The following is a 21,190-nucleotide window of genomic DNA, read 5'->3' on the forward strand; positions in this document are numbered from 1 at the left end:
TGTTTTAATATAGAGGAATGATATGGCACCTTGAACTAGTGATCCTAGATTGTTTAAAAACGTATCGCGAGGTCGCAATACTCCGAATTAACTAATTAAATTAGATATTCTTCCGCCGATAAAGAACCTATATACCTTAATATGAACAATGCTTTCCCTTTAATTGTTTTTTTTTAGGAGTATTACGAGATATAAAATTGTAGCTATAAAACTAAAGATAATATATAGCGCTCGAAAGAGCATTTAAAGGGCCTTACTAATTATGTTTTTAATATCCTTAGTAGGTATATATTAGGGGAAAGGTAAAAGAAGGTAATATTTCTAGAATACGTTCTTATATATACCGTTCTACCTTTATAGGCTTTATACTCTTTACTAACCAATACTTATAGCGGATGTCAGCGCTGCCTAAACGTTTATTTTGTCTCACAGTTAGCGAACCGTCTCCACCGGGAAATTGTATTGTCACTTCATCAAGGTGTACATGAAGTGAACACACTGTAATAGTACTGTACCGAATCTGCATGATAATTGGATACTGCTGCAGTTTTGCTCAGGAGCATGTCTTAACGTGCTGTGCTTGGTCTAACCACTAACAATCTTATCATGAACGAACTCATGCAGCACAAATGTGGTGATTGTAGGTTGGAACCTGATTTAAAATATCTAGCGGGTTTTTCAGATGGCTTTCTGGAGTCCAATTAGAGCATAGCACTAAACAAGAATGAGGAATAACCAAAGCGGAATATGTAGTAAAGTAAAATCCAGGTTCTGCGTCCGCCTTTCAGATGTTAAAAGAATAAGCCTATAGTACTGTGGGGCACCATCGCCGTGCGTAAGCGATGTGGGAGAAGTACCGGTCATCGCCAAGCAAAACTCTTATAGGGCTATATATTCGGTGCTGACTTGTACCGCTACCGCTAAGCCTTGTACACCTTGGAGCCAACTGTGGATCAGTGAAGTACACCCTGGATAGAAGAGCAGCATTGGGCTGACTGACTGTATAGTATTAAGAGTTATTTTACGCTTGTCCAGCCGCTACCCTGTAGAGTGAACCCATAACAGTAACTATTAAAGGGTGAAGAGAGATGTACGTAGATTTCGCTAGCGACTGTACAGATCTTCGATGGCTTGGTCTCAATTGCACTATCTACTATGCATCTGTTAATCAGGACCACTGTCATCGCCGAATGTTAGCAATCTATCGTAGTTCAGTTATATACTAGATAATAGGCAGGGCAATTCCATCCACTTATTTTCCCCTTCGCGACTAAGTACGAGTTGAAAACCCAGTTAGTTCCTAAATAATTGTTGTGTTATATGTATGCACTGTATCTTCTCATTACTGCGCTTAATACTATTCTGCACGTTTGCCAGCATGCCACCCCAATATTTCGAGTCAGATGGCGAAGGTAAGGGATCCTGTAAGCTCAAAGGCTTTTGATGGCGAGTAACCTAACAAATTTCCTGATCAGACGTGCCCGTTCGGCAATCAATTCCATCCGACAGTACAGGCAGTCTGCGAGAGTTCGTCGTATCAGACACATCTTCGACAACATCGAATATGCTATGTCACGACCCTGTGCTCTTACATCTCTTGAAGGCTCGTATAGAACTGGAAGCGGCAATTAACCTATATTTACTAACAAGCCCTATAGCGTAATTAACCGGCACGAGAACAGGTATTTATGTACTTGATTTAATAAGTATCCCGGCAATTGTTCATTAACCGGAGATATCTATGTCAACATATAAAATAGTATCTAGGTTTTCTATTTAGATAACCTAGGGCTATTGCAGTAGAATAGTTCTAATGTATAAATATACCTTGGAACAGTATCTACTGCGCTTACTAGTTGCCCGGTAGACCGACCTGCTTTTATTAAATATTATTAATCATCACCGTGCTTGGCAAAGGCCACACAAATATTATAATTCCAAAGGGAAAGTTATACTTACGGATATATAAAAGGGTTACCCGCTTATCTTCTGAAGGCCCTGTTACTGTGAATGAGATCAACAAAGGAGGGCTACGGCAGTGTCTATATTATTAGCCGCTGCATCGAAGCACTACAAATGTTAAAAAGCTGACATCAGCACTCTTAAGGCCGCAGCCACCAATGCCAAAGTTGTTCTACGTGGCCTGTACTCCTAATATGTATCTTAACAAGCACGCGACATTATCTCTGTAAAGCTTTCTAACGTATATAATTCTATACGGCTGTCGTTTGTTATACCGATAGGAATATATAGAGCTGCTTCGAACCCGACTCTCGGTATATAATAAACAGGGATCCACGATAAAACCGCTGCCATAGGGTTATATCAAATAGGAATTTATATCGATCCGAGCGAAATCACTTGTCGAAACGTAATGTTTATAATAAGCATCCTTTCCACCAGCGCAATTCGGTCAGGAGTTCCTATGCAGACATTATAAAAACCTATAACTATATACTTGGGAAACAGAGAAAGATGTCGTAAAGTATTCGTTCTCGCTTATATAAGCGCGGTTACTAAAGAAGCCCTTAGTTAAATAGTGAAATAAATCAAGTGAATCTTACTCGATAAGGAATAGAAAAACAATTGCTTCAAAACTTGAAAATAGCACGTCACAATGCCAAGATATCGTCCCGACCACCACTTAAATATTAACGGCGTATACGTTTTGATCTAATCACTAAACGATATTAATAACTTAACCTGGGGTTTCGAGCTATCTAATCTGAGATAGATATAATTATATTTCAGGCAGCAGAAGTATATAATTGGTTTAAACGCGCAAGGTTGGGGAACCTTATGTCGAGACATATTATTTTGTTTAGGGCTTCGGTATAGCATTTAGCCTCAAACTCATCTCATACCTATAGCTCAATATCACTTTATAAAATACAACACTGTTATACAACGTTATTCGAGGCGTTAAGTTCTTTATACTAAAAATGTTACCATTTTCCCAGTACCACTGTTTTAAATACGTACAGATAAATCTTAACCATATCTAGTACTAAGGAGTGAATTTATAATCAGTTTACCTTACCCACACATGCCTCTTTACTACTACTCTCTAACTTACTTCTACGCCGGAGACGACGAGCTTAAAGGCCGCCTGGATATCCCAAATATAGGTAACGACGAAATGAAATCAGCTCGCATACTCATTACATATCCGGTAAGAGATGGGAAGCGATATGTAATAGGCTCTTATGTACCCAGTATTAATGAGCTTCAGTTCTATTTACCAATATTGTCGGAACTGCGGTCTTCCTTTTTAATATCATTATTCTATTTTAAAGTGCACAGCCTTTTGAGTTTCGGGGGCTCTATTTCCGGAGTCCATTATTATATTTATCTATTTTTAGAATAATATGTAGTATCCTAAACATTAATTAGCAGGATTAATTATAAATAGCCACCTTAAATACTTATCCATTATAATATCTTTATCGAAGCCGTAATATAAACTATTAAAAAGAGATATATTACTTAGTTATACTACTCGTATATGTATCTTCTTTACGCATTCTTTAGGTAGTCGGCTGCCTCTACTCCGTCTATTTACGACGCCGTACTAACGTGGACCCGAAAAAGCGGCAGTCACTTATATATTCTACCAACTTTATCCTAAACCACTTTTTATATCTTCCTATCGTCAATAACTGGAGTAGGCTCCAGGTTCTCTGGCAAACCACCCTTTTAACTCTCAATCTAGTGCTTATATCGCTCGGCTAACTAAACTCCTATTAAATCGCCCGCCGTGCCGGAACTTTCTCTTTAGCCAACTACCTTTTTTTATTAACGAGTCCACGATCCAAACTCCTATATAGTATTTTTAGCCTGCCGCTAACTATATATCGATTATTTCATTTCACTATTACAGTTTCTTCGGCGGTTCTATCTCTTTTATTTATTCTTCCTATTAGCTAAGAGGGGGAGTGCCTATTATTTCTAAAGTATATACAATTATAGTAAGCTTTCCCTTTAATTACTGCCAAGTGAAGCTTTAATATGCAAAGGTTCTGACCTTACTCCTCTACTACTATCTTACCCAGTACATATGGTCTCGGATATTACACAAATTCTTAAAGTGTTCTTATCTTATTTTTTCGGCATATTTAACCTATACTACCTGGCAACATTTATTATTAACTCTTTCTGCACCACGCTTATTCCTTTATATAGTAGCGAGCGTTTCTATTATAAGCTACATATTTTACGCGTTTATAGTCTTATTTACTATTATTACAAGACGGTACGTAGTAAAAGTTTTACTCAATAAAGGCAAAATCACGATTAAACTTAAGCGCCCTCTAGGGGTAAAACCTGGTCAGTATATTAACTTGCGCGTTATAAAAAGGCTCTACTCTATATTCACGTACCCGATCACTGTTCTCATTAGTTCCGAAAAGCCGGTGCAAGAAATCGAGCTTTTCATCGAGCCTCGGACTATCCTTTCCAATCACCTCCAAAAACTGCGTCACAGCTTCCGCAAGGCTCGAAGCGCCTCGTCGCCAAACGAGCAAGTGGTGGGAGAGAGGCAGTCTGCTGAGATACAGCAAATCACAGCTTTCAGCGGGCCTTATAACGAAACGGTACCAATTGAAATGTATTCCAAAGTCGTTTAGCTTAGCTTTAAACCTTTCATATCTAGCATAACCCCTTATCTGATTCAGATAGTCCGGAAAGCCAAGAGAGGTGGTCTAGTGGTTTGGTAGGTAAAGTCGAAAGGTAGTATACCCATCTCTAAAGCTTAACGAAAAGCTTACATTACTAAGTATAGAACGAGATTATCAGAACTATATCAATAATTACCTTAGCTTGGACACCAACTATATAGGTACGCTCAGCTTCAATGTTTATAGAAATTCCTAACTCTAAAAATAGATTCTTCCAATATCAATTTATATTAAGTCAGGACAGGAGTAACAGATCCAGTCTAAGACCTAGTCAGTCACGTGGTACCCTGGGCCAGCTCTACTAGAAACTATTATACCTTGGAAAAAGAGCGAAGGTCACACTTTATTAGCTGGTATATTAGAACTTAGCTTCGTTTAGCCCGTGCTAATTATGGTAGTATCTGCTCCATGCCATGTGACGAAGCGAATTACGACCATTATCCGAGAGCGGAAACTAAACCGCGTGCATATGCGCCGAATAGAGAGACCAGAAGATTATTGAGATTAGCTCAGGCTAGGCTACATCTAGAATTTAAAGAGGCGACTCGGTTTGTAATTAACAGCCTCCGCTACGTCCAGGTAAGGGATGGAATAGACTTAGAGGGTAAATAGATGGGCTTAAAAGCTGATGGTAGTTCAGATGTGACTATGGCCTTAAGTAGTAGCCCAAAGCTCGTATTCGGACCCCCCTGAGCACATTATGCTCACATAGCTACAAAGTAAGAATACGATACACATTATAGCAAGGGAATCGCAACAGATCGAACCCAAAAACTTAGAGTAAGCATCGAATAGAACATCATTCAACACCAGAGGGTTGATGGTACCAGTAGCTTGACCCTTACCTTGAGCAGTTCCGTAGGTATCAATATTGGTATGGCTACGACCTTCAGCCTGCGACAACTATGCGGGGAGCTCTTCACCCGAACCCAAGGAGATACCTCCACGGGAGGCCATTTACTGTACAATGAACAGAAGGGTTCAGTGGTTCTAAAAATGGACATATTAAGACGGCCAGACCTACCATTTTCGGCCCGTCCCCTGGTGTTCCGGAACAGGGTCCTTTTGACGCCACAGCGTCCGTGGGTAGCACAGCTTGTACCGACCCACGCGGCTCGAAGTATTCCCCCTTATCGGTGCATCCCTTGCTTTGCTTCTAAGTTAAGTCCAGCTCTAGCTTACAGCACTAGAAGGCTCAGCGCTTAACGCCTTGGTCGGTCCCGAGCCCCTGTATAGCAGTGCCGCAATGGTTGCTGTAGCTAACTGCCGGTAGGTAGGTAGGTAGGTAGTATCCGTAGATGGTGTAGCTTTCGGAGCGCCTACATCATTTCATGCTTGCTTAAGAGGGCCAGTGGCAATTGTGGTGTTATTACTGCATACTGCGCATGTGACTGCTTAAATAAAACATCGCCCACTCTCATATCCTTCATGTAAATAGTAAAATGTCAGCATACCTCTAAGTCCGAACCTGTTCCAAGCCTGTTAATGGATCCTAAACCATTCCAGATTCCAAGCCGTCTAGATCAAGTCCTGATTCCACTATACCAGATCTCAACTAGACCGTGTCCAGCATGGTAACATGTCTATGGAGCGCAACAACCCACCGACAGGATGTTTGTTCGGTTTGACCTCACTAGCCTAACCACAGCTACTCGCCGTCACCCGACCGTTCCCGCAGTCGACCAGTCGAAGTACTGGTCTTGCGGCCTCGGCTTGAGCTCGACTCCTCGACCTGGTGACAATGTGATCCCGCGGCCGATAGGCATTGGCAATGGCAATATCGTGGGATGTAGTCCTCCAACAGGGTTCTGCCTCGCTACCATTGTTGTCGAAACCTCCTCTGCGCTGTCCCTTGTTAGAGCGCCGATGCTTTGGGGAAGGTTCAGGCGCTTGCTCGATGTTGTATGCTTCGAACTGATCCTCTTCCGCATACTTAAGCGCGGTTGCCATATCCGAAAAGCTGATAGAGATGGTAGTTGGGGCTGCAGCAGGTATTCTATGGCGCTGCTCGAGAGGGATGTAGCATTCGAAAGGAATGTCCAAGCTGCCTTCGGTAGGCTGGCCCTGTTGGCGAAAGACCATTTCATCCACAATCTTCTCAATCTTGAACGGGAACTCTTCATCGTCCACATCCTCGTCGTGCTCGAGATCATCGACTTTCCAGACGGACACAGATGCATCGTGAACTTGCCTTGTTACCGTCACCGTCCCATCGGGATTCTTCGTTTTCTTCTTCGGTTGATAATCGATGTCGATCACAATAACTGTGGCAATAGGTGTGCGGGCGTTCTGATGGTATTCGTGGATCTTCTTCAACATTTTTTTCGGATTGGCTATATGCAACCTCGCAAAGAACGTGGCCCTGAAACTTCCCGCCAAACTTCAATTGCCAATCTGGGTGCTTCTCGATGACGTTCTTCGACTTTACCTTCTTCACAATAATGGGTGAAGAAAAACCCGGCATTAGCTTATTAAGAAGGTCACGAAGTGCTGGAATATCGGTTTGCCATTGTAGATGCAGAAACCGCTTTGTAATAGAGTGGGTAAAATAGTTTCAGCAGGTATCATGAACGAAAGAAGGCATAAGGCGTAAGAAGAGATCACCAGTCTCGGAGTTCCAGCGATATCGGACTTTGTCTCCCCAAAACCCGAATACCTCGGGGTCGTTCTCGCATCTACGTTCCAGCTCTTCGAAAGATGCCTGTCCGCCGTTGAAATGGAGGAACGGATGATCATCACTCGAGTATACCCCTAATGCCGCGTCATGAATGGCGTTGAAGCCGGCTTGTATTTGGGGCTCATCTTTGGCAGGGAAGTTCGGCTCGTGCTTCGTCCTGGTATTGCGACAGCTGGCAACTGCAACGTCACTGGGTGGTTTCGAATCACGTGATGGCAGGGCGCGAGCAGGCGAGGACAGGACGGGAAGGTGCAGCCACTTCGACGTTTGCCCCCACGAGATTGGTCTTCGTCGCTGCTGAAGCTGGTCGATGGTGTGGAAGTCATGGTCGCGGGATGGAGACAAACAAGAGGTAGGGAGGGCGCGAGTATACATAGTGATGGGAAACCGGTGCATCAATGTTGGCTTCGATGCCGGGATTGACTCTACCTCACGGTAGCCGACGTCTGCGGTCTGTCGGGCAATGCACTGTAGTTGTGGTACAAGAGAGATGATGGATCAGACTGTATTCGCGCGATGCAGAGGCAGCCTGGGCTGGCCAAGACGCTATCATGGCCCAATCGTACGAGATGGAAGAAGACTACTTCCCGACTGGTTTGCAGCCACTCAATAAGTAGGTCTAGGTCAATACAGTGCGTGACAGCCTGCGTTAACCACGATTCATAGCAGCCGGTGGTTCCGGGAATAACATCGCCGCGGTCGTGGATCCAGTCATGAGCCTGGACTTTGACGTCGCCACATACCAAGACATGTTTCCGCAGTGCAGTACGTGATGGGTAGGTATCATTGGTTTGCACTACCATGAGGTCTGGTGCAATTTGCTTTTCGGGCTCCCCGTCGCGCCTATTGTCGTCTGTCCCATAGCTGCGAAAGCATGTCATTGTGCCGACGATTGCCGTGGGGTTCCCGGGAAAGATAGCCTCAAGCGCCAGGTTCTGACGAAGAAACAAGGGGGTTTTGAGGTGGTCTACCAGTTTTGTCTCACTGCCGAGATAATTGGACCATGCGCAATATGGTGGTCGCTAGTCCGCCGAGGAGCCGAGGAGCCGCGAATGGGGTGTTTCCTAAACTCCCCAAGACCGGGCGGGTCCTCCTCGAAGCTGTTCCATGCCCGCAGTCCTTGACGTTCAATTCGGAGGGTTTGGTCTCTTCCATCGCGTTTATCTTTGGCAGCGCCCTGAGGATATACGAACTGAAGTTCGTTGGTGGGATTGTCCAAGAGGGATTCAACGTCCATGCGGTTACGAATTGTGGGCAATTAACCTTTTGAGTTAAAGAGGTACCTGAGCTAGCGCACAGCTACCTGGAGCGAAAGAGAAGGGTATTTTGCTACCCCGCTGCGACCCACCGATAGCGGCTTCACGTCTTCTAAAAGCTGAGCTTTACGCGGATGAATTCAATTCGCGTACTGTAAAGACAAGCCAATTAGCACTATAACAACTGCACTACTTACGGTAAGAAATAAACAATGACATAAACAACTAGCCAAAAACCGCACTCATACATGACAGCTTCGGGAGCACGACTTTCCACTCGTTGCATTCGAGCACAACTTTCGAGGAGTCTTTTTTCCCTTTCGCAATACTCTAAACGGCATTTTCGTCAAGCGCAAGCCATGCGACAATAGGGGAAACCCTACCACAGGGCGTGCTGAATGAACTGAGGGCGGCTGAATGAACTGCGCCAGGAACGCGTCCGGCAACGGCTGATGAACTTGGCCATCACCACCTCGGCTGGCGGCACCAGGCAGAAAACCAGTTACTTGGACAAGACCAGGAACGTGCCCAAGTCAAACTACCGAATCAACAAGCCGGAACGAAAGACACAGCTAGCTTCACTTCCCGTTTTGAAATGTGGAGTGATAGTTAGCGCGAATGCGCCATCCGGAGAGATACCCAATGCTATAGCCATCCTCGAAGCGCTGCAACATGACTGCTTCGTCGATCGATCGCCACAAGTTGACAGCCATCGAGGCAATGTACTATGGCTCCTGTTGCCCCCGCCCTCGAACCGCCTCTACCGCCTCATCGAACGGAATAGCTATCTCAAACTCGGAAGATCAGATATACAACAGCTACGGGGATCCGTCGCCGAGGACCTGGAGACACTCCACCGCCAACATATTCCTGGAATCCCGACCTCACCAGACTTCGCATCATGTTGAAACCAGGCCCTCTGCGTGCCCGCGCATTCATCGAGACCTTCGACACCAGTCTTGACATGAGCGACAGCACGATCTCGTGGGAGGAGTTGGCGAAGGGAAGAATCAAGAATGCTGAGGATCACTTTCGTGTTCTCGAGGTAATGGCCCTCTATTCTTGCCCTCTATTCTTGCACCCATCCGGGCATATTCCTAAAAGAACATCTGCAGGGACTTGTCACGCTATCCGAATCCCCTTCCACCCACGAACCGTCAACCGTCCTCGATCCGCGCGCAGTCGCTTCACTTCTCCCGGAATACCCACTGAAGAGTCACCACAAGAGCCTCGTCATCCGCTGCGTCGCCACGTACTGGAGAGAGCTCGAGCGCTTGGTGATCGAAGATGCGCTCAGCCACTTGCACTCTCTCCGGAAGCGTGCCGATATTCCGCAGGTTCTCAATCACCGGGCCCGGAATATCGCCAGCCAAATAAGCCATCTGTTACGTTTAGTCGACAGCGCACGTCAGGGCCGGCATACTCGCGTGGTGGCAAGCGACGAATATGCCAGCCTGCTGCGCCATCGCTCTGCTTTCATGACTTTGCATACTTGCTTGACGATCCATCGGTATATCCGTCGCATCGATGTGGACTGCTCCCAAGGGCTGCTGGAAATGAGCAAGCGATATACGGCCGAGTTATATGTGTTACCCGACTGCTTTAATCAAGTTACGGAATACCGCGAGGCGTGGAGGGAGCGACTGAGCACTTAAAGAGACACGGGATCAGGCGAGACGAAAGAATCTTAGCCCTTGTCCAAAACACCGATGTGTCTATGAAGGATGAGACAGGGGTGTCTCTATCTTGATTAGGGTATTTATTTAGCATGTTACGATGTTATGATTATGGTTTTGTTTGGAGTCGTGAGAAGCCACGGAGGCTCAGCGGGTGAGTCTTGCTTTCCGGTACGGTGGGATCTCGGCGTTGGTTTTTGAGTGGTGCTTGTAGATGAAATGATGAGCTCGAAGAGGCGCCCCAAGACTCCTCAGTGGCAACTGTGGTGTCATTGCTGTATACGCACATGTAACCGCCTAGATACAAATAAAACAACGCTCACGCTCATGTCCCTCACACCAGCTTTCACACACTTGAAAACAGAACAAGCGGCAGCATACCTCCAAGTATGAGCCTGTCCCAAGCTGTCCCAACCCATTCCATATTCCAAGCCGTCCTAGATCAAGTCCAGATTCCACCATACCAGATCCAAACGAGACCGGTGCCAGCACGGTAACATATCCTATATTTCATATCCTTAAAGCAACCCAAGCTCCTCGCTATTAACAGACCAAATCGCAGAAACTCGTTCATGAAGCCTAATAGAACCCAGTGATCTCCAAGAACGCGATGTACATCTAAAACTTAGATGCCTTAGTTCATCAAGCGCCACTAGCTCAACGAGATGATCTCCGATGACCATCATCTCCTCGCAGTCCTGCGCCTTGCTCTGTATTGTCGCGCCTTCTCCGTTTTCAAGCCATGGACCGTATCAGCATGGCCCTGAAGGTGTATATTGTGAAGAGAACCACATGGCACAGCGGGCAGGTCGTCTGGTCATCGGCACCTAGCGTAGACAGGTGGACTGTGGTGAAGTGGCGACCCAAGGCGGAGAAGTTCGTGAAGTCACGGCAGAGTCCATTGATGTTCTCGTCGTCCGGTAGTAGAGTCATGGCTTTGGCAACGCAGATGAAACATCGCCGCACTTTACCTGGCCCCATGACCTCGGCCGTGACGTTCCGGAGTTCCTCCAACTGCTTCTCCCGGGTAGCGTGCAGGAGCTCCGTCGGCACCGGAGCAGCGCGTACCTCCAACACCTTGTTGGTGGGCACCTCTTCGATGCCATAGCAAGCCACAATGCCTTGATAGCATCTGTCCTGCGCCGGGCTTGGGCCTCAAAGCTGTTGATGAGTGGGGCCTCCAGCGCGCTCATCATCCGCGCCGGGGCGGGACTCATGGGCCGGATCGTTCGAACCCTCCCTAGGCCTTGGGGCTTGGGGGCCACAGGGCCGGCCGCGGGGATCTTCTTAGCCATGGAGCCGATGAGTGCCGGGGCCTTTTTCGCCAAGGAGGCTGCCAGAGCCTTGGTGTTCTGGGCCATGAAGTCGTTGGTCACAGACGGAACTGAAGATCGGGCCTGCACGGTCTGCATCTGCTGCTGGATGTCCTGCACGTCTTGCGCTCGATCAAACTCCTGTCGAAGCTTGGCCAAGGTCGGCTCCCTCAGCTTGGTCATCAGGTTCTTACGCTTGAGCGTCAGCTCTCGGCGCTCCTTGGCGTAGTTTGGACCTGTTCGTTTCTTCTCTCAGTCCTGCCATCACTTCTGGCTACGGGTACCACACATAGGAGAAAGGTGTCATGGAACGACGTACCATAACCCAAAGCCTTGAGTCTCTCCGTCAGACGGACATACTTAAAATTATCCCTGAGGGCGATAGACTCCTCTGCCGTCAACTGGATTTGTCTGCGATCATCCCTCGAGTGGCCGTGACTGGTGGCTTGCTTCATGAGGGCTTTCTGCGGTTGGGGCCCTCGCTGCAAAGCCCACAGGTCGGCACAGACGTTTCGATTGAGATAAAGTGTCGGAATTCGGCGCATGGTCCATGATCAGGTTGCGAAGACTATCGCTGATGTTCTCTGCAATCAAAATTAGCCCGTGCCGCCATGGACACGATGAGGAATGCATACCACTCTGATCCAGGTTGTAACAAATGGTGTTATCCATGAAACCGGGGATCTGGCCAAACCTTTTCACAATCTGGCCCAGCATAACCTGCGTCATGGGTGTTTCCGACATCTTCCAGCCCATGTGGGTTTTCTCGGCTTGCAGGAACAAGTAGGTATCGAGAATGTCGGGTCGGAAAGGGAGGAGCAGCTGCGTCGCCTCGTCGGGGACCTTGACGTGGCTCAGCATATGGGGGTCGTCGTTCAGCCCGCCGACCTTGAACGCTCGGTTCTTGAAGAGTATAGCCAGGAGGAATACATGCGGGCTGAGAACCAGGGTCGAATCGTAGATTATCTCGGGGACCAAGGAGGTTTTTCTGCACGTAGGTTAGCAACCTGCGATTTTGTGTTGCAGAGGTGTACGTACGCCGCCTTGGGGCCGAGGTATCGCTTGGTATATTCGAGACTGAACTGGATAATCAGCCGGCGCGGCGCCTGCCGCCTGCTGTCAATGCTGTCGTCGCCTGCCGGGTCCCGCACCAGGTAGATCCCGATATCTCGGAACCGGAGCTGCAGGATCGCCTGGGGTCGGGAGCCTGCGGGGCGAGGAGCAGGAGGAAGAGGAAGGCCAGTATGCGGTTCTCTCGCGTCTTGTGAGTCAACTGGAACCTTTTGCCCAAGTTGACGAGGGCCTGGATTACGTTCAGCACGGGCGTTGGTGAAACCAGCAACTCGGGGAGAGGAAGCGGTGATTCAGGGGCAGCGAGCATTGAGTAGAAAAGGGGCAAGGCAGGAAAGTCGTACATTGTGCATCAACCGACGGTCCAGCAGGTCTTCGATCTTCAAACCCGTCACCCGCTCGAAGTCCAGACGGAAACAGCACCAGAAGGTCGTGAGCGAGCCTTGTTTCTTCACCGTTCTCTTCGCCTTCCCCCATTTTCCCTTCTTCTGTCTCAGGTACCAATGCAGGAACTGGTACGTCGTGCGGAAATTGATGTTCTTGAGGCGCGTCGCTCGGTCCTTCCTGCGGAGGACCTTCAGACAAAACCTGCACCAACAGACGACAGTACAGAATCCCACATATAGGAGGCGACAGGAAAAGGGGGTTCATGTAAGAGTTGGTAGGCCTACAAGGCCCACTTGTTTTCAGCGTGGCCAATCAAATTATTGATGTCTTTGGCATACTCCTTTCGACTGCACTCCTCCATCTCCATGTTCGCCATCTCTTGGAGCTAGAACGAACGGGGGTTCACATTGCCATCATACAGGACCTCCTCGTCGGGTTCGAGGTCTTAGGGGTTGTTCTCTAGCTAGCGAACTTGCTCGTCGACCTCGGCAACATCACCGTCCTCTTGAAGCCCAGCGTCGTCATCGTCTGGAGGGCATCTGCTTCGACCCCGGGCATTGACTGGTCATCGGAATCCTCGCCCGCGGAAGTCTCGGACAGAGGGGAAGAATTCGGATTCGGAATCATCACCGGCCATGGTGCTGGAGGCCAGTTGCTTCGGAAATGCTGTGATGGGGCGGGAATAGCATCAAGAGCACCAGCTACTCAGAGCGTCTCTCTCAACAGGCTGGAGGGGTCGAGCTCGAATGGTCCCTTGGTACAGGGGCCAGTTGAACGAGGAGGGGCAGCACCTCTTGAATGTACTCGGTACTAATTCTCCATGGGCCTAGAGCCTCAGGCAGGCAACACGTCCACGCTACATAGGGATGCTACACTTGCTGCTGGGATCAGGACATGGTCGCACCCCAGATATCAACCTGTCGTCGACACACTGTGTAAACGCCATTTGCAATGCATCTTCGGGAACACGCTTTACCCCTTGCCTCCTATAAGTCACTATTTGATTCAGGACGGGCGGATGACACCTGCCCTGCGTCAGGCCACTCTGGCAGGTTTCACTTGTATCCGGGTTTGAGGCCCGGATCACCCCTTATATTGGGCTGGTGTTTGCAAGCAATAGACAGCCTGTCATTGCAGCTGGCCAATCTGATAGCGAACGTGGATGAGGGTATACAACCAGCGCTTGGTAGAAGTGACCACACCTGACCAATTGGATAGCAAACCTGAGCGGCAGTACGCAGACTGCATTGTTGGATGATGATCCAACCAAGGCAAAGCCTGAATGTCCGCGACGGGTTCTGGAAGGGGCTCAACGCGAAGAATCTGGCGACGGGGTTCCAGGCGGAAGAGCATCGGAAGCTGGATGCCGAAAGCGCCGCCGACTACGACTTACCTTCGGGAAAGGAGTTTGAGCCATGTAGACGAGTCATCAGGCCATACCTCGATGACTGGGCGAAAGACATCACCTTGTCGGGGAAGGTATCCGGCATCTACGACGACCTCAAAGGAGCCGACGACATCGCCGCTCTCCCTGGCGGTATGGCGGAGGACCCTAGGGCCGGCGCCGTGGTTGCCCAAGGCGTCGGTCCCGATGGTGTTGAGGGCGGCGGCGCTATCGGGGCTGTCGAGGCTGCCAGCGTTTAGGGCGCCGTTGAGGAAACCGGGGTTGAGGGAGCCGGCGTCGTGGACGCCGCAGTCGAGGACGCAGATGTCAGTGCCGTCCGCGGGGCCAGTGACTCTGCGAACCAAGATCCTCACGGCGCCGTGGCCACGGGCAATGGCGATTATCCCGAGTACAAGCCTGACAGTGGCGTAGTCGACGACGGAGCGGACATCCAGAGTGGCAAGGGAAACGACGAGGATCTAGCGAACCCCGTACCAGTTACATAGAAGGCTCTCGATATGGAACGGCATCTCCTAACCAGCGCGGATCCAGCGAAGCTGGATCACTGGCTCGCCAACCTCAAGGAAGAGACCAAGGCGGCGCCCCAGAGCCGGCGCATCCAAGACGAGACAGAAAAGCCGATCCATTGATGGTGTAGTTACTGGGAGAAGATAATCGGCAAGGCGCATACGTATCAGGATCAGGTGACCATCCAGTCTCTTTTCATCCAAAGTCTTTCTTCGGTAAAGTGGTCGTAGCCGATCCCCGAAGCATACATGCTGCTATATCGAGAGGACGGGGACATGCGGCCATCAGATGAGCTGGATCCAGAAAGGGAGCGCATGATCCAGAAGGCCACTGGATACCAAGAGTTTTCCGATCTGACTCGGGAGTTCTTTCGCTTGGTTCGGGAAGGGTCTCCCCTAGACTCACCAGCAGCCAAGAGCTTCATGCAAACATTGCAGACACTACGAATTTGCTTCTTTTGCGAGGCAATCAGGGGCAATGAATATTTCTCCTACTGGAAAGCCATCCTCTCTTTCGAGGCCTTTCGGACTGAGTCCTGATCCATTGTGTCCGGAAACCGTGGCCCATCAACGCGACATCGCCAGCTCCGTTTTGGCCGGGCAGGGAGATCATTTTGGGCCCGAATGCAGACAGGCCCTCCAGTTCATGAACTGGCAGTTGCAAGCGATGCTTATACCCGGGGCGTTCCGTACCATCCTGACAAGCGAACAACAGGATTCTATGCGGGACATATACCATGACATCGAGACTGTGACTACACGCACTCCATCCAACCAAACCCCCTATAGAGTCGTTACGCCCAAGAGAATCGGATGCAAAGGAGTTCACGGTAAACACCCCAGGCTCTACAAGCTGTTCGGCGACTTAGTACTACCTAGCAGCAGCAGCTCGGCGTTCCCTGCCCCCCGTACGTCTACCGCGGCCTTATCTCCAATAAGGCGCAGCAATGGACCGAGCGCGGTCCAATCGACCCCGCCACGTCGGACTCAAGCAGATCGGGTAACCCCGTCTACGGGAGGTCTCTGGGGAAACAAAACCTTCGCAGCGAAGAAGCGAGGTCCCAGCCCGGATTGTCACTCACCGAAGAGACCGAGGCTCGTGCCGAAGGACGATGTTATGGACGACCTCAAGGCGCAACATGACCAGCTGACGAGAAGGTTCAAGTCAGACCTGGCGCGGTTGCGTAGAGAGCTCACGGGTAGTGTCGACGCCCGGAACGAAAAGTGGGAGAGGGAAAGGGAAGTATGGGGGAAGACAATCGGTGGAGATCATGGTGAGCTTCAACTTGGGAGGACCCACCAGGGCGAGCACAAGCCAGATGCGTTACGGGTGAGCAACGACTTGCGAGAGGTCCGAGCCAGTCTTGACGAGGCAAAGCGCGCTGCCGTTACCGAGGAAGATGTCAAAACCACGGTACAGCAGGCAATACAAGATGCGCTCCAGATCCAGAGGACGGAGTTCCAGGCGGAACTCGCCACGCAGAAACGGGAGACGTTGCAGGAGCTCAATGAGATCAAGAAGTCGCTTGGCAAAGCCCCGAGCCCTAGGGGAGCATGGCTTCCTGGAGGAGCAATGCCCAACGCCGCCAGCCCCTGACTGGAACCTGCCCCAGGAGGCGTATGCATCGTATCTCATTCGTGCAGCCTGGTACTTCATTGAATGTCTCGGAGAGCCGGACGATGGAGTCAGTCAAGGTGGCGAGGCAGTGAAGAAAACACAGGCTAGGTTCCCCGAACTGCCTAATGAGCAGCACATCGGGAAGGCTATTGAGCATGTCCACATGCAGACTTACGGCCGTCCTATTGAGGAAGGCCGTCCCGTCGATGAGGATATTGAAGGGCGGGTAGTTCTTTATGATATGCAAGTAGAAGCCAAGTTAGTTCTCCAGTTAGTTTCATTACTAGATATACGTCATTGCCACCATACATCCTTGCTATGAGTGAAGAGGAGGCTGCCAGGTTACTGCTGCTTCTTACACTGTTGCATAATAGCACCCGCACTTTTATCCAAGGCCACTGCAATCTGGTCGTCCGACCAACCTCCCCCTTCAATTCACGAAGCCGATGCCGATCTTCTTCAAGCCATAGGCGTCGTGCGCCGGTTTGTGTCCGCGCTTCCGTCGTGCTGGGGCTAGCATCACCCGGGTACTCGGCTATGGCCAGATCGATGTCGAAGTCTAGAAGCTCCTTGAGGTCAGCCGTGCTTTGATCTTGATGGGTCGTGTAAGGTGCAGCCTCCTGCCTGAGGAACTCTACCGCCTCAGGCACAATATTGCCTATGGCTGAGCGAACAGCCCTCTCTACTTGTATCGTCATAGACTCCTCCATGTGTCCGATGAAAGCTTGGGATGAAACGGCGGGCCCTGGAATTTCGTTGCGGCGCTTCTCTTGCAGTACAGATCGAGATACAGTACGGGATGGGGCTGCCACTTCTTTGCCGGTGGTGGTGCCAGATCTGGGGTTCGTATGGTGCGATGCGTTGCTTGAGCCGTGATCCCGGGCCCCAGCACGGCCGACGCCTCGTTTATGTGCAGGCCTCCAATTGTCGGAACCGCCATGTTCGGAATTGGCAGCATCAGAACCGTCATTGGCAAGGGCCTCATCCTCGAAACCGCCGTCGTCAGCGACCCCCGACTCGGAACCGTCGTCATATGTGCTGTCTCCGTCGCTGGCGCCTTGTCCACTGTTGTCACCGATCCTACTTTGATCGGGATCATCGTCTTGTGTATCAAAAGCTGCATTGCCCCGATGGTGACTGTCATCTCCGGTGCGTATTTCCTGACCGCTCTGCTCTTCATCGCTGACAAGACAAGAGATAGCTACCAAAGTGTGGGCGTCGTGGAGGTTCCTACAGCCCGCACAAAAATTGTTGCTGACTCCACGGCTCTTGCAATCCTGACACTCGTAACGGATGTCCACCAGCGCTTCCGCGCAAAAGTAGCGATGATACTGTGGTGGAGATAAGGGCTGCGTGGGACAGAAACGCAAACAGCAATTTCGTGCCGTACCAATCGATGAAGATCGTGAGTCTGCCGGCAATCCGACCAAAAGTTTGGCTTCCCGGGGCACTCTTGATACTCAAATCGCACGACGAACAGCTTTTCGGAACACAACTCGCACCGATGTGTCTGCTTCGGGCCGCTGTGTTCTTGGTTCTCCGGCACTGACCCCCCCCCCGACTCCTTCTTTTGCTCCGGGGCGCTGGGGACTCGGGCGCTCGGTCCTACTGGCTGCGAGGGCTCGCACTTAGCGACCAGTCTGCCGGACTGACGTAGTAGGCTATTCGCGGGCTTCCTTTTACATTCAAATCTAGCAGCTAAGCCTGAAATATCGAGGTTTCTGTCATTCGAAAACATCCTTCTGTTGCATCGACTCCCCCATGACTGGCAATCGGATGGATGTCGCGAGCTTCATGGGCATTAAAGCCAGGCACTGCCAGGTCGCATGGAATTGAAGGTAAGAGGCAGCTGAAGGGACGATCGCGACGCCCATAGCGCCATGGCGCTTGATAAGGTACTTAGGATGTAGGGAGGTGGTACTTCGGGGGGCGGGGCAAATCGTGGCAGTTGCTCCAAATCTCAATCGTGATTGGGATTGCCTGTCCCAACTCGGGAACCCCCCTCTCCAAGTCAGACATGGTGGTATAATTCCTTTATTTGGAAGCAATGTAGGCGGATAGGCAAAAGCCCCTCGAGTCAAAGCTAGGTGCTGGAAATCCACAAGTGCTTGGTATGACGGCTTCTATCACATATTTGCCCCATGGCCCCCGTCTAGCTTAGATCCTGCTAACACCACTGTGTGGGATGGGCCGCCTTCCAGGGCCAGGGTCACAACCGGAATCTTGCTTATAGAATTCAGTCCTTTGTGTCAAATTCTATATGTTAAACATGGAGAGATCTTTTTGGTACATAAGTCGAGATGAGGGTATCCATTGGGCAGTACCCAGCTATCGCGTCAGACGAAGTCTTGAACCCTGTGTCCAACAAATAATGTATCAGATTATCATAACAACCACAGTCATTTTAATTAGAACCTTCTTTCAAGTCCCATATGTCTCATCAGCCACTATGTGCGAGATTTCCATAGCATTGGCACATTTTCGTCGCTTCTTCACTTCTTGAGGTCCGTTGCTGCTTTTCTTCTTCCCTACTACCTTCGTCTTACCTCCGATATTATTCTCCATCGGTTGACCCACACCTCGTACACCTGGATCTACCAAACCAAAGTCTCTGAAACCTTCGGGCGCACTCATAGTAGACAGAGGAATAGGTGCGTCTTGTGCTTCGGTGCTGCAACCATCCAGCTGAAGCCCCGGGGTAGTTTCGAAGGTTGGTCCTTCTAGGACGCTATTCTTACGCATGAATTGGGGAAGAAATATTTTGCTCATCTTTTACGAGAACATCTCGCTAGAAGGCACAGGATGAGCTGGCTCAGAGTTCGTTGTTGGGTCGCATGGTGAGATGAAGCTCTGAACTCTCCGTGCCGAGGCTGTCCATTGCAGTGAGGGTTGAGAACGATCGGGAAATCCTCGTACCACGAGCCAATATGGTAATCTCAGCGGGCTGCAGAACTTCAAACACCATTGTGAAATCGAGGCATGAAAGTTTGGCTGATGGGGACAAGGCGGTGTGTCAACATTCAAGTGGGATGAAGGAGGAGGAAAGCTCGGGACAAGCGGTTCGGCATAAACATCGGAGTCCACAAAAGGAGCCCAATCTGAAGTGAGGTCTTCCATGAACATGAAAAAGGCTCGTGCGCCACAACGGAACAGGATGACAACAGACGCTCCAACGTATTTTATCTCAAATCTTTCGCACGAGCCATCCATGTTAACTCCGTTCACTCTCGATACGTGTTGCAATATTGAAAGAAAACTTCCGTCAATACAATCTGCATTTAAATATCTCAAGGAATCCAGGGAGGTGATTGATTGTTAGGTTGCTTATTATTTTAATGTGGTAGTCGTCACTGTAGGGGGGAGGTTCTGCGATGAATTGTTACCATGCTTACGCATGGCCGTTCTACGCCAAAGATACTACAGAACCGTATGTCTTGTGGGTTTAATGTGTGCACCGGTGCTGAGGATGACACAGTGCGTGTAAGCGGAACTACATTGTATACGCAGTGGTCAGGGTGGGAATTGTTACTGTTTCAAGGTTATGGTGCTGGAGACCGTATGTACGTATACTAGGCACGTACTCGAAAGTATCACGCCAACCATGCGTGACATGGAGGTGTTGGTAAAGACTAGAGAGACGTTCTAGCATGACATGTGCAATGGTAGTATTTTTGGTTGCCTGTCAATACGGTCGTAAGCTAAACTAGTGCATGTTGACAGGCACTAAGTGTTCCAACTTTGGATTTCCCATCGGCTTTACATATTTAGCTATAGATGTGTAATACATATGTACAGTCGAATTCGAAATCGGTTTCCGCTTTCTGAAGCCGAACTGTTTATTCAAGTCGAACCCACACCTGTCTTGGCGCTGACCGGTACTTTGTGAGATCAGTGTAGTACTTTAGATCATTAAGTACGTACCGAACAAGCGAACGCTATCTTTAACGGATAGTATAAACGTATACCCTATATAGCTATTAGATATTCTATTCTAGCGGATATAATATATATATAACCTAGTAGCTGGTAACCCGCTTAGGGCTAGCTAGGGCCTACAACCCCGCTTTAGGGGCCCTTGGGGTCAGGCAGAAAGGCGACTTTTTCGTAGCCTGCCTGTATTATATTATCCTTACTATGTATTACTATCCGACGGGCGTTTCCCTACGACTTTACGATTTAATTGGCACGACGTGCAGATCCCGTAATTAAATCAGCCTTATAGCGATAACCCCGGCGATAGCCGTAATACGTGCCTTATGCTGGACTCCTATTTAGCAGGGACGACTTAGCCTACTTCTCTACATCCCAGGCCATCCCTATAGACGAAGGTGATCGCGACCTTCCAAAACATCGGCCCTGATTCTCGAAGCCAGCCTTCCGATTATTATACGGCTTTTATAACGACAAGCGGATAGCAAATTCAGCCTTATCGAGATGTCCTAAAATATCCCCTCGTATACGATACTTTCGTATACCTGGGAAGAAGGCGAGGAGGTTACGTTCGAAAATATTACGTAAAATAGAGGACTCGATAAGAAAGGCTACCAGAAGCTCTAGTTCTATATAACGCAGGTAGCCGATGATAATATTTAATACTTCTGGATA

At 49.3% G+C, this 21,190-nt stretch overlaps 6 protein-coding genes across 6 annotated transcripts; 2 read left to right on the forward strand and 4 right to left on the reverse strand.

The window, feature by feature from the left end:
* Positions 1-6,314: 6,314 nt before the first annotated feature.
* PG994_004220 (uncharacterized protein) lies at positions 6,315-6,995 on the reverse strand (the record flags this gene model as incomplete). The annotated part of the gene is made up of 1 exon (XM_066855629.1): positions 6,315-6,995. The coding sequence occupies one exon, from the start codon at positions 6,993-6,995 to the stop codon at positions 6,315-6,317; it is 681 nt and encodes a 226-aa protein (XP_066717796.1).
* A 235-nt stretch (positions 6,996-7,230) lies between these two features.
* PG994_004221 (uncharacterized protein) lies at positions 7,231-8,590 on the reverse strand (the record flags this gene model as incomplete). Its single annotated transcript, XM_066855630.1, has 3 exons — positions 7,231-7,821; positions 7,920-8,288; positions 8,339-8,590. The coding sequence occupies 3 exons, from the start codon at positions 8,588-8,590 to the stop codon at positions 7,231-7,233; spliced, it is 1,212 nt and encodes a 403-aa protein (XP_066717797.1).
* Positions 8,591-9,510: 920 nt separating this feature from the next.
* Positions 9,511-10,264, forward strand: PG994_004222 (uncharacterized protein; the record flags this gene model as incomplete). Its single annotated transcript, XM_066855631.1, has 2 exons — positions 9,511-9,654; positions 9,725-10,264. The coding sequence occupies 2 exons, from the start codon at positions 9,511-9,513 to the stop codon at positions 10,262-10,264; spliced, it is 684 nt and encodes a 227-aa protein (XP_066717798.1).
* Positions 10,265-11,020: 756 nt separating this feature from the next.
* On the reverse strand, positions 11,021-13,146 carry PG994_004223 (uncharacterized protein; the record flags this gene model as incomplete). The annotated part of the gene is made up of 7 exons (XM_066855632.1): positions 11,021-11,422; positions 11,521-11,834; positions 11,918-12,058; positions 12,108-12,182; positions 12,234-12,586; positions 12,637-12,901; positions 13,014-13,146. The coding sequence occupies 7 exons, from the start codon at positions 13,144-13,146 to the stop codon at positions 11,021-11,023; spliced, it is 1,683 nt and encodes a 560-aa protein (XP_066717799.1).
* Positions 13,147-14,310: 1,164 nt separating this feature from the next.
* PG994_004224 (uncharacterized protein) lies at positions 14,311-14,946 on the forward strand (the record flags this gene model as incomplete). The annotated part of the gene is made up of 2 exons (XM_066855633.1): positions 14,311-14,637; positions 14,701-14,946. The coding sequence occupies 2 exons, from the start codon at positions 14,311-14,313 to the stop codon at positions 14,944-14,946; spliced, it is 573 nt and encodes a 190-aa protein (XP_066717800.1).
* A 1,345-nt stretch (positions 14,947-16,291) lies between these two features.
* PG994_004225 (uncharacterized protein) lies at positions 16,292-19,354 on the reverse strand (the record flags this gene model as incomplete). Its single annotated transcript, XM_066855634.1, has 4 exons — positions 16,292-16,612; positions 16,761-16,817; positions 17,008-17,891; positions 19,132-19,354. 4 exons carry the CDS (start codon positions 19,352-19,354, stop codon positions 16,292-16,294), a joined length of 1,485 nt encoding a protein of 494 aa, XP_066717801.1.
* Between the last annotated feature and the right edge of the window lie 1,836 nt (positions 19,355-21,190).

The sequence above is a fragment of the Apiospora phragmitis genome (assembly GCF_038363925.1).
Source record: "Apiospora phragmitis strain CBS 135458 chromosome Unknown utg000005l:1.0-4161743.0:1.0-4166827.0, whole genome shotgun sequence".
Taxonomy (NCBI): Eukaryota; Fungi; Ascomycota; class Sordariomycetes; order Amphisphaeriales; family Apiosporaceae; genus Apiospora; species Apiospora phragmitis.